General features: G+C 43.4%; 1 protein-coding gene across 1 annotated transcript; it reads right to left on the bottom strand.

Moving 5' to 3' along the window:
• Positions 1 to 432: 432 nt before the first annotated feature.
• LOC118094624 (keratin, type I cytoskeletal 27-like) lies at positions 433 to 11,492 on the bottom strand. The gene is made up of 8 exons (XM_035135178.3): positions 11,178 to 11,492; positions 8,548 to 8,630; positions 7,002 to 7,158; positions 4,959 to 5,120; positions 3,670 to 3,795; positions 2,758 to 2,975; positions 1,270 to 1,319; positions 433 to 536 (listed from the first exon to the last, which is right to left on the bottom strand). The coding sequence occupies exons 1-8, from the start codon at positions 11,490 to 11,492 to the stop codon at positions 433 to 435; spliced, it is 1,215 nt and encodes a 404-aa protein (XP_034991069.1).
• Between the last annotated feature and the right edge of the window lie 506 nt (positions 11,493 to 11,998).

Below are 11,998 nucleotides of genomic sequence, written 5' to 3'. Positions count from 1 at the left end.
CTGACTGGTTTGTAGATCTGAAACCAAGAGATCCATGGGCCTCCCTTGCTGTGCTGGTTGGGGCTAATGGGAATTGTAGTCCAACGCACTTAGAAGCCACCAGTTTGGAGAAGAATGGCACAGGCAGTATGTAGACAATGCTTTGAAATAAAGACACATGACCACAATGTTATCATTTACTTGCTACAGAAGGAAAATCTTTATTGCAGGGTGCTAGCCGATAAGATCACGGTTTTCTGTCTTGGTTTGCATGGAAGAAAGGTGCTCAAGAAAGCAGCAGTGACAGAAGCAGAGAAAAAAGACAATTCTAATACAGCATTGTGGGTTTAAGGCAGAAATCCTTGAGCTCCTGACACCTTGGTGTATCTTTTTTCATGACATGCATCTGCTATGGCATGCTTCGAAAGATTCCCCATGAGAATCTGAGATGGCTTATTTAATTGGCTTTTCTTCAACCGACTGGACGTGAGTCGAGACGACTTGATCACCAATTCTGTCTTCCACTATTGTCTTGATCACTCTTGTTTTTTGTACATCTGTGCAAGAAAGGAAATGCAGGCATTTAGGAGAGCAGTTATTCTTTTAAACAGGCAGATCACGGAGCTCTTATTTAAACATTGAGGGGTGGGGAATGTACTACTTAGAAACACAGGAAGCTGCCTTATAGTGAACCAGATCATTGACCCATCTAAGCCAGTATTGTCTACACTGATTGGCAGCAACTATCCAGGTTTTCAGTCTGCTTTCCCAGTTCTACTTGGAGATGTAGGGGATTGAAAATGGGATGTTCTGTATATAAGACAGATGCTCTATCACTGTGCCACACACTGTGCAATCAATATCCCATTTGCCCAGAATCAACCCACAATTCATAGCCCATGCAAATAGCAGCTTGGGGGGGGGGGGACGAGGGCCAATGGGAGTAGCTGCAACCCTGATCAACCACCCCACTGGGCGATTTCTGCATTGGGTGACCATCTGAGGAAAAGTTGTTATTACACTGGTGGCTCCTTAACATTTATTCTTTCTTCACCAGCACAACCCTGCCATATACTCAACTTTCTCAGTTCAATTTTGGTACATCAATAGGCAATTCATCAGCATTATTTCACCCTCTGAAATTAGTAGCAAAATAAAACTGTTTTTAGAAATGTGCATTTTTAACAGAAAAATAAGAACAACATGTGTTACCTCTGGTGGTGCTTCCATATCTTGATCCTGAATCCTGGGAACTTTCGCCACTAAATCCTCTGTCTACAGATCCTGAGCTTCTAGATTGTGAGTCTGCAGACCCAGAGCCTCTGGACCGTGACTGGAAGCTGGAAGTTTCTTGGACCCTGGATCTGGAATCTGAAGAACCGGAAGATCCGAACCCTCTAGATCCTGTGGATCTCGAGTCTCCACTGCCAAAAGCTCTGGATCCAGAGCTGGAAGATGTCTGGTCTCTAGAACTTGAACCTACAGATCCTCTAGATCTAGTTTCTGAAGAGATTCTTCTGGATCCAGATTCAAAATCACTATAAGAACAGTAAAAAACGAACAAACTTTAGACTTGGTTATAGGGAAAAAAGAGGGTTTCTGTGAAGGTACATTTGACAGTAGCAGGATCAGTAAAGTCTTTATTGTAGATATTATGTGGGGTCGAGATAAAAAAAGATGAGAAAAGGCAACATCTAGCTGAATCGTATATATATATCGATATATATATATATCGATATATAATCGTATATATATATATATATATATATATATATATATATATAGTCCTATATCTATTGTCCAATATGTCATAGAGGTTTTTTTTTAACAAGCTCGTCTTTTGTTTCCCTATCTAATAACAGATCATACATTTTAGATAAAAGTTTTTCTTTGTTTTGTAAGAAGTTATTTTTCAAATTGTGAGCTTTGGTCTGAAAACCCATTTTTCCTGTCTATTTGAAACATTTCATGTAACTGATGATATTGTAGCCAGTCCGTAACATGGCTCCTTACACTTTCCATTGATTTCAGTTTAGGTTCCCCCTCTTTAAAGTGCAGCAATTCCCTGTAGGTTGCCCACTTTCTTTCCATATTAACTCTCTTAATTGTAATAGCCTCAGTAAGAGATATAGTCATACTTCATGTTGCATCCGCTTCAGGTTACGTCTTTTCAAGTTGTGTCCTGTGGCAACCTGGAAGTACTAGAATGGTTACTTCTGGGTTTCTCCACTTGGGCATGCACAGAAGCACTAAATTGTGCTTTGTGCGTGTGCAGAAACGCTTCTGGATGCGAATGCTTCAAGTTGCAGACGTGCCTCCGGGATGGATTACGTCTGCAACTCGAGGTTCCACTGTAGCCATAAAGATGTTTTTCTTTCCAGCAGATTTTTATATTTCTCCCAAACTCTATGAAAATTCTTCCTTAGAATATGGTTCATAAAACTTTTATAAATTTTCGCCTTCCCATGCCAGAGACATGCATGCCAGCTGAGTTTTAAATTGTGACCTTCTAAGTCCAGGATGTCTGCATTATCCAATGTGATCAATTCGTTTAACCAGCACAAGCAGGCTGCCTCATAATACATTTGCACATTTCTGGAAATAGAAAGAAAGGGCTTGTTTCTCGGAGACTTTGCAAACTGACTGGAGAATGTGCATATTGAGAGGGGGAATGTCCAATTAAGCAATGAGAAACCAAGTGATGTGCAGACCCTTAGGCGAAGGAGAATCAAAGACATTTAGGAATGGCAGACTTCTACCACATTCCTCCCTTTTCACCTGTCTCCTCCATCCAGCAGACTGCGGTAAGTCTCGATCTCATTCTCCAGGCGGATCTTGATATCCAGGAGCTGTTCATATTCTCTGTTTTGGCTTTCCATGTCTTCCCTGATCTGCACCACTTGTCCCTCCACGTTGCTTATCACTCCTTGTATCTGGGAAAGTTCGCCACAGAATCTGCCTTCTACATCTGCCAGGGTGGCCTCCAGAGATTGTTTCTGATGGGGGGGGGAGGAATAGAACATTGAAAGTTGAATAAAAAGATAAAATGAGAACACAAACAGATAATAAAAAAACATAAACAAACAAACAGCCCCTCCCACAAACACATTTAAAAGATCATGGTATGTTTAATGGTAGGGCTGGGTGCCACAAGGCCATGTGTGCCCTCTGTGATTGTCTATCTCTCTTCTTGTTTTAAACTTAAGGAAGGGTTAGAAAGGTAATAAAGTAATAAGTAAAGAAAGATGCTAACTTTTAGCCCCAAAATGGAAAGGGAGCGAGGTCCCAACTAAAGAGGACTGGCAACTTAAGTCGACAGAATCTGCAGAACTTGCAGATTTAACACATAGAATAAGAGAGCAAGAAGAACATACATTTAAAGAAGAGTGGAAAATGTTCATTGAATATGTGGGAAATGACTGTATACAGCTGAAAACACTGGCAGCCTTAAGATAAATTCAACAGAGTAAATAATTTTTGATGGATGCAAAAGTGGAAAATTGATTTGAATGGTTATAGTAAAATACGCAGGGATGTATGATATGCAAAATGAACCACGGAAAGAGAAGAAGGGAAGTCACTGGATATTTTAAAGTTTGTAAAATGTTTATTTGCAACTGTAAAATCGTAAAATATAAATTCTCAAAGAAAAAAAAGATGCTAACTGAACGAAAGAAAGAATTCTTATACCATAGACAATTGGGTTTGCAGTTCCATTTCTAGGCTTTGCAGAGTGTGTCTTAGTTCGGTAATCTCACTCTTGTTGGTGCTGGTCTCTTCGACGCTGCTGCTTATCTGCTTATTCAGTTCTTGACTCTGAAATAAAGCGATTAAAAGAGGGAGAGAAAGTTATCCAAAGGTTTTTAGTCAAGTGAATAATTTTGCGTAAGGAAGAGTCCTCCATGAAGTCAAAAGTGAACATTTTCTGCAAGATAAAAGGAAGCCACCTTTTATCATATGTGGTGGAATTGTAAAGTGATAAAGGAATTCTGGGAAATGATATATAATGAATTGAAAAAATGTTTAAAATAACAAACCAGAAGCCTTTTTGTTAGGAATTGTAGGTGCAGAGATGCCAAAAGAACTGTACTGTATGCTACAATAACTGCAAGGATGCTGCTTGCCCAGAGCTGGAAAGATGACAAGATGCCTACAAAGGTGGTCTGGCAGATGAAATTACTGGACTATGCAGAGATGGCAAGATTAATTGGGGAAATCAGAAATCAGGAGGATCAAAGCTTCAGCAAGGAATGGGACAAATTCATATTATATTTGAAAGACCACTGTAAACACTTGAACAGGTTTGGCAGGTTTTAATTAATTCTTGCAATGATACCTGAAGGAGCGTCTCCACCCCCATCATTCTGCCCGGACACTGAGGTCCAGCGCCGAGGGCCTTCTGGCGGTTCCCTCGTTGCGAGAAGCCAAGTTACAGGGAACCAGGCAGAGGGCCTTCTCAGTGGTGGCGCCTGCCCTGTGGAACGCCCTCCCACCAGATGTCAAAGAGAAAAACGTTTACCAGGCTTTTAGAAGACATCTGAAGGCAGCCCTGTTTAGGGAAGCTTTTAATGTTTAACAGACCATTGTATTTTAATATTTTGTTGGAAGCCGCCCAGAGTGGCTGGGGAAACCCAGCCAGATGGGTGGGGTATAAATAATAAATAATACATTATTATTATTATTATTATTATTATTATTATTATTATTATTATTGTTATTATTGTTGTTGTTGTTGTTGTTGTTGTTATTACATAGACTTTGGATACAATGGAGGATTGTAAATTAGATGGACTTATAAAATGCAGGTTTTTTTAAAAAAAGTTACCTGAAAGAACCCACGGGGGGGGGGAGGGACGTCTTGAGATTCGGAAGAATCTTGTGTTGTTTTTTTATTACTCGTGACTATGAGTCTGAATGAATTTGTAAAACCAAATAAAAACTATTTAAATAACAAACAAGTGAGCGTTTCTGCCACCTACCTGTTCGTTGAACCAGGCCTCAATGTCTTGCCTGTTCTCCTCAGCGAGGGCTTCATATTCTCCTCTCATCTTATTGAGGAGGGCAGTCAGGTCAATTCCAGGGGCAGCATTCATTTGCACATCAATGCCTCCGGCTGTGGTGTCAGTCACAGAGCTCATATCCTGCACCAATAAAAATGTTATCTCAACACGTGCAGCAAGAGCAGGAAAATAAATCAGTTTTTTTTTTAAAAAAAAAATACCAGGAGTATCTCTGAGTAATTGTAATGTTTTCTAGATGACGTTGACTGGTTTCAATAACTTTGCTTCTACTGCCCAGACTCCAGAGAGATCTGTATCTGATCCAAAATAGATTGAGCAGGTGTAGGTGTGAGGACCCTCTTACCCAGGCACCCCTAAACTCAGTTGCTTTGGGACTACAATTCCCATCAACCCTGACCTCTGGTCCTGTTAGCTAGGGATGATGGGAGTTGTAGTTCCAAAATATCTGGAGGGCTGAGTTTGGGGGTGCCTGCTCTTACCATTTCATAGAAGCCAAATCCTAGGGGCCATGGGGGCCTCGGCCCCCACAATAAAATATTTGAGGGGGCCAGGCCCTCACAGAGTTGATGGGCATTCCCATTCAAATGATGTGTTGCGCACTGCGTCATGTGATTGATTATGGGGGGGGGCTTACCTGGGCCCCCAACAATATTTTATTCAAGTTGGCACCCCCTGTACTATTTTGTATTCTGCTCCGTCATTTACCTTAAGTTGTTCATGCATAGCTAAAGCTTGATTTGGGCTCTGGTCTGTTTAACGCGGGTGGCGCTGTGGGTTAAACCACTGAGCCTAGGGCTTGCCGATCAGAAGGTTAGCAGTTCGAATCCCCGCGACAGGATGAGCTCCTGTTGCTCGGTCCCAGCTCCTGCCAACCTAGCAGTTCGAAAGCACATCAAAGTGCAAGTAGATAAATAGGTACCACTCCGGCAGGAAGGTAAACAGTGTTTCCGTGTGCTGCTCTGGTTCGCCAGAAGCAGCTTTGTCATGCTGGCCACATGACCTAGAAGCTGTACACCGGCTCCCTTGGCCAGTAAAGCGAGATGAGCACCACAACCCCAGAGTTATCCGCGACTGGACCTAATGGTCACCTTTACCTTTACCTGTTTATTATCTATGTAGAGGTGAAAAGGCAAAGGAACCCTGGACAGTTATGTCCAGTCAAAGGCGACTATGGGGTTGTGGCGCTCATCTCCCTTTCAGGTCAAGGGAGCTGTCGTTTGTCCACAGACAGCTTTCCAGGTCATGTGGCCAGCATGACTAAGCCGTTTCTGGCGCAACGGGACACCGTGATGGAGACCAGAGCGCACGGAAACGGCGTTTACCTTCCTGCCGCAGCGGTACCTATTTACTTGCACTGGTGTGCTTTTGAGCTGCTAGGTTGGCAGAAGCTGGGACAAAGCAACAGGAGCTCACCCCATCATGCGAATTTGAACCGCCGACCTTCCGATCAGCAAGCCCAAGAGGCTCAGTGGTTTAGACCACAGCACCACCTGCTCCCCTATTATCTATATGAGTAATGCAAAGCAATATTATTAAGCATAGCTGTCAAGTTCTCCCTTTTTTAAAGGGAAATTCCCTTATGCTGAATAGGCTTCCTCGCAAGAAAAGGGAAAACTTGACAGCTATGCTATTAAGTCCCATGGCAAGCACCCATTGCCCTTAAGATGTGTGTGTTTATGTAAAGGTATATACAGTGGTCCCTCGACTTACAAACTCAATCCATTCCAAATGCACATTCGTAGGTCGAAAATTTCGTAAGTCGAAAAGCGGATTCCCATAGGGAAAAAAATATTCGGAAAAATTCGTAAGTCGAGGAAACCGCATTTAAAACCGCCAACGGTTTCCGTTCGGATGTAGAAAAATTTGTAAGCGTGCGGCCATTTGTCCCGTTCGTAAGTCGAAAACTTCGGATGTCGGGTAATTCGTAAGTCGAGGGACCACTGTATACACAAACACATACATATTGGACATGGCTTTAGGCATAACTGAGACCTGCATTACCTCCTCATGAGTCTTCTTCATATACTCAAGCTCCTCAGTCAGGCTTTCAATCTGCATTTCAAGATCACCCCTGCTCATGGTTATCTCATCTAGGACCTTACGGAGGCCATTGGTGTCAGCTTCAACACTCTGGCGGAGAGCCACATCATTGTCGTACCTAAAGCAAAATGGATTAAAAAGGTTGTCAGCAGATCATGTGGGAAACATCTGAACGCAGAGAGGGAAACGTGTTCCTTTTCTGTGGGTGTTTTCTTCAGTGCCTTCATCGGTTTTCTTCACGGCTGGAGGCAGCAATGCTTCTGAAGACCAGTTGCTGGAAACCACAGGAGGGGAGAGGTCTCTTGCACTCGAATCCTGCTTGCAGATTTCCTACAGGCCACTGTGGCAACAGGATGCTGGGCTAGGTGGCCTGATTCAGCAGGCTCTTCTTAAGTTCCTATATTATTTTAAAGGTAAAGGTAAAGGTACCCCTGACCATTAGGTCCAGTCGAGGACGACTCTGGGGTTGTGTCACTCATCTAGCTCTATAGGCCAAGGGAGCCAGCGTTTGTCCACAGACAGCTTCCAGGTTATGTGACCAGCATGACTAAGCCGCTTCTGGCGAACCAGAGCAACGCATGGAAACGCCGTTTACCTTCCCGCCGGTGTGGTACCTATTTATCTACTTGCACTTTGATGTGCTTTCGAACTGCTAGGTTGGCAGGAGCTGGGACCCATTGCGGGGATTCAAACCACCAACCTTCTGATCAGCAAGCCCTAGGCTCCTAGACCACAGCGCCACCCGCATCCCATATTATTTTACAGGTGAAACTCGGAAAATTAGAATATCGTCAAAAAGTGCATTTATTTCAGTAATGCAACTTAAAAGGTGAAACCAATATATGAGATAGATGCATGACATGCAAAGCAAGGTATGCCAAGCCTTTATTTGTTGTAATTGCAATTATTTGTCATTAGGCGGGTCAATTATAAATGGAATGTAATTAATGAAATGTAATAGTGATGTTTATTTTCGTATTATTGTAACTATTTGTTTTATTACTGTGGAATTTCCAAAAGAAAGCATTTGTAAAAATTAAAAGAAAAAAAAAGTTGCTTTACTGAAATAAATGTACTTTTTGGACGATTTCACCTGTATGTTGGGGCTATTTGCCTGTATATCAGGTTTTAAAGAAGGTGTAGTTATCAGCGGTGTTTTTGTCACACATTATGAACCAAACCTGGAATTAGTTAAGCACTCAGCTAAATTTATGATGTGAAATTAGGGCTGCAGCCTTATAACCATTGGGAGTAAGCCCCACTGAACTCCATGGGACGTACTTCTGAGTAGACATGGTTGGGGCTGTGCTGGAGCATACCAATGCAATTCATTGGCTGGTGGGTATGAATTTGTGCCACCCAAGCATACAGTAAATGTACTGTAGTTACACCTGATGGGATATGCATGCTGGAGATCTCACAATAGGCTGGTTTTTCTGCTCTATATGAATGATGCAGCAAGCATCTCCACCAGCTTGTGGAGCAATGCCCATTTTGTCCCACTTACTTCAGCTTGAAGTCAGCCGCAGCCAGCCTAGCATTGTCGACCTGCAAAATGAGGCCGCCATTGTCTGTAATTGCAGCAATGATCTGCAAAAGAAAGAATAAATAATTAATATATAATTGAACGTTGGATTCGGACATGTAGCAAGTTCCTCTCCCAACTCATTCACACACGTTTAAAGCATTATGATACCAGTTTAAATAGTCATGGCTTCCCCCAAAGAAATCAACTACAGCACTGTTGGAAATTTCTACCCAATTTTAATTTGTACAGTAATTATTATTTAGCCCCATTTAGAATAGGATGGATTATGAATTATGTTACATGTCTTAACTGTCTCCTTTTGTTGTGGGAAGTCAAGACAAGTCTGCTTAATTAATGAGGGGAATATATAGTATTATATAGACAGATGAGAGATATACGGGTTTCAAAACGACATCGTTTCTTTCTTCTCTTTTATATAGTTAGAATAGATTTTGTCTAAGCATCCAATAAGTTTAATGAGTTTATTAGTAGAAAGGAAGAATACTAACAAAAAAACCCACAGAAAAGAAAAATAGGTACAGCAAATGAAATTAATATTTCAGCAATAAATGACTGGGGAGCTGGAGCTACTACTCTATGATGAAAGGTTACATTTGAGACTTTTTAGTTTGGGAAAAAAGCAGGTAAGGACATGATGGAGGTATATAAGGTTATTTATTGTGTGGGAAAAGTGGATAGGCAGATATTTCCCCCCTCTCTCAGGAACATCCAATGAAATGGAATGTGAGAAGATTCAGGGTAGACTGCAGAATTAGATTCCAGAAACTCTAGTGTTGGCCACTAACATGGAAGAGTTGAATAGAGAATTAGACAATTTAATAGGCTGCTAGCCATTATGACTATGCTCTTCCTCTGCTGTTGGAGGCAGTATGTCTCTAAAAACCAATTACAGAGAATCACAAGTAGGGAGACTCTAGTTGCACCCGAGTCCTGCTTGCAAGCTCCCCATAGGTCTCTGGTTGGCCTCCATTAGAAGTGGATACTTGATAAGATGGGCTTTTGGCCTGATCCAGCAGGTCTCATTCTTACATGACACCCTATATATGATCTCTGATCAGCTAGGATTCCAGCAAGAAGTGTATAAATTAACAGCTGTCAAGCTAGATCTTATAATTCAATAATTTTGAATATCTGACGATAAACATAATATAGGAGGAAATTGCATGACTCCTTAAAACGGTGCCATCTCTTTTTCCAACCCAGATGTTCATTATCGTGCATAGGTGCACCCCACTACCCCAAATGGTGACATGTTCCCAGGCATGCAGCTGTTCCCTGCTTTTGTTTTCCTTTGGGAAGAGGGATTGCTGGCAGCCTATAATATTTGAGCTTTACAGGTTGAGCATAGGTGGAGGCAGATGACTTAAACCTGCAGGGAACAGATTCCACTGCCCCAAATTAGATCACCAGACAGAAGCAGCCCCTAAAAGGTGCTTTCCAGACCTGAGCTTGAGTCCTCTTCTCTCTCTGTGTGTGCTATTCAAAAATGAGAATCGTCGTTTCTCTCCCAAACACAGATCTTGCTTAACACCATTATGGCGATGGGGGTGTTATTGGGTTGTTGTTTTTATTCTGATTACAGTGGTACCTTGGTTTATGAACTTAATCCATTCCAGAAGTCCGTTCCTAAACCAAAGCATTCTTAAACCAAGGCGTGCTTTCCCATAGCAGCGGGGGACTCAATTTACAAATGGAACACATTCAACATGTTCTGCTTCCAAAACAAAGCAAAACACCTACTTCCGGGTTTGCAGCGTTCTTAATCCAAGTTGTTCATAAACTAAGCTGTTCTTAAACCAAGGTACCACTGTATATATGTTGTGATCTTTTCTATGAACCACCCTGAGACCTCCGGGTATAGGGCGGTATATAAACTCAATAAATAATAGGGTGGCGCTGTGGTCTAAACAACTGAGCCTAGGGCTTGCCAATCGGAAGGTCGGCGGTTCGAATCCCCGCAATGGGGTGAGCTCCCGTTGCTCGGTCTCAGTTCCTGCCAACCTAGCAGTTCGAAAGCACGTCAAAGTACAAGTAGATAAATAGGTACCGCTCCAAGCGGGAAGGTAAACGGCATTTCCGTGTGCTGCTCTGGTTTCACCAGAAGTGGCTTAGTCATGCTGGCCACATGACCCGGAAAAACTGTCTGCAGACAAACATTGGCTCCCTCGGCCAGTAAAGTGAGATGAGGACCACAACCCCAGAGTCGTTCGCAACTGGACTTAACTGTCAGGGGTCCGTTACCATTTTAAGGATTGGCTTCGTCAAAATGGATCTCACCTTCCAGAAGTGTCTCTGGGAAAGGCCACATTCAGTGATAGAGCATCTGCAAACCCGGAAGTGACTGTTCTGGTTTGTGAACTATTTTGGGAAGCTGAACGTCCGATGGGGCTTCCGCAGCTTCCGATTGGCTGCAGGAGCTTCCTGCAGCCAATCAGAAGCCTCACTTTGGTTTCCAAATGTTTTGGGAGTTGAATGGACTTCCGGAACGGATTCCATTTGACTTCCAAGGTATGACTGTATAAGCCTTGTGAACAAATGCAGCAAATAAAGCCCTGCGACATATTTGCATGGCTTGTTTCTTCCCATACCTGTGTCTTAAGGTCATCAATGACTGCGTAATACTTGCTGTAGTCCTGTTGCTCTCCGCCTCTGGTGCTTGCTCCAAACTTTTCGTACCACTCTGCAATCTTCTTCTCCAGGTCACTGTTCGCCTCCTCCAGAGCTTGTACGTTGTTCAGATAGGCTGCCAAGCGGTCGTTGAGATTTTGCATCGTCTCCTTCTCGCCGCCGGAAAGGAGTCCGCCCTCGCCGCCCCCGAAGCCGTTAAAGCCCCCGGCTGACCCACCTCCAATGGCGCCCCACCCAGCACTCGAGCCCCAGGACCCGCCAGCTCCGCATGACATGCCCCCAGAACTCCATCTCCCTCTACTATCAGACATCCCACTCATACCACTCATGCCCCCGCCAGAGCCCCAAGCGCCACCACCACAGCTGGAGCCTCCACCAATGGTCCTTCTGCTAGATCCACCGCTGAAGCTTGAGCTCCCACCCAAGCCCCTGCCACTAGATCCACCGCTGAAGCTTGAGCTCCCACCCAAGCCCCTGCCGCTAGATCCACCGCTGAAGCTTGAGCTTCCACCAAAGGCCCTGCCGCTAGATCCACCGCTGAAGCTGCATGCTCCATGGCCAGACATCCTCGCTGGTCCTCTGCTGTTGCTGCTGCGGGAAGAAGTGGCTTGCCTGGAGGACTGGCTAAAGAAACTCATGTTTGCAGAACAACGTACAGAGGACCTTCCCTGTGCAGAAATGCAGCGATGGTGTCCTCGGAAGGCAGTTTTTACCTTTTTATACAGAAATGTGCAATTGCATCATACTCCTATGTGTATGGTGTTTTTTTTTTTTTGCCAAA

The sequence above is a fragment of the Zootoca vivipara genome, chromosome 12 (genome assembly GCF_965207765.1).
Source record: "Zootoca vivipara chromosome 12, rZooViv2.hap1.1, whole genome shotgun sequence".
Taxonomy (NCBI): Eukaryota; Metazoa; Chordata; class Lepidosauria; order Squamata; family Lacertidae; genus Zootoca; species Zootoca vivipara.
Note: the sequence above shows the minus strand (reverse complement) of the source record. Positions and strands in the feature narration are given on the sequence as shown.

Coding starts and splice junctions, on each gene's coding strand:
- LOC118094624 (XM_035135178.3), bottom strand. CDS start 11,492: ATGTCATGCGGAGCTGGCGGGTCCTGGGGCTCGAGTGCTGGGTGGGGC. Junction 7,159..8,547: donor GCGGCTGACTTCAAGCTGAA/GTAAGTGGGACA, acceptor ATTTTGCTTTAG/GTACGACAATGATGTGGCTC. Junction 537..1,269: donor TGCAGACTCACAATCTAGAA/GCTCAGGATCTG, acceptor TTTCTTGCACAG/ATGTACAAAAAACAAGAGTG.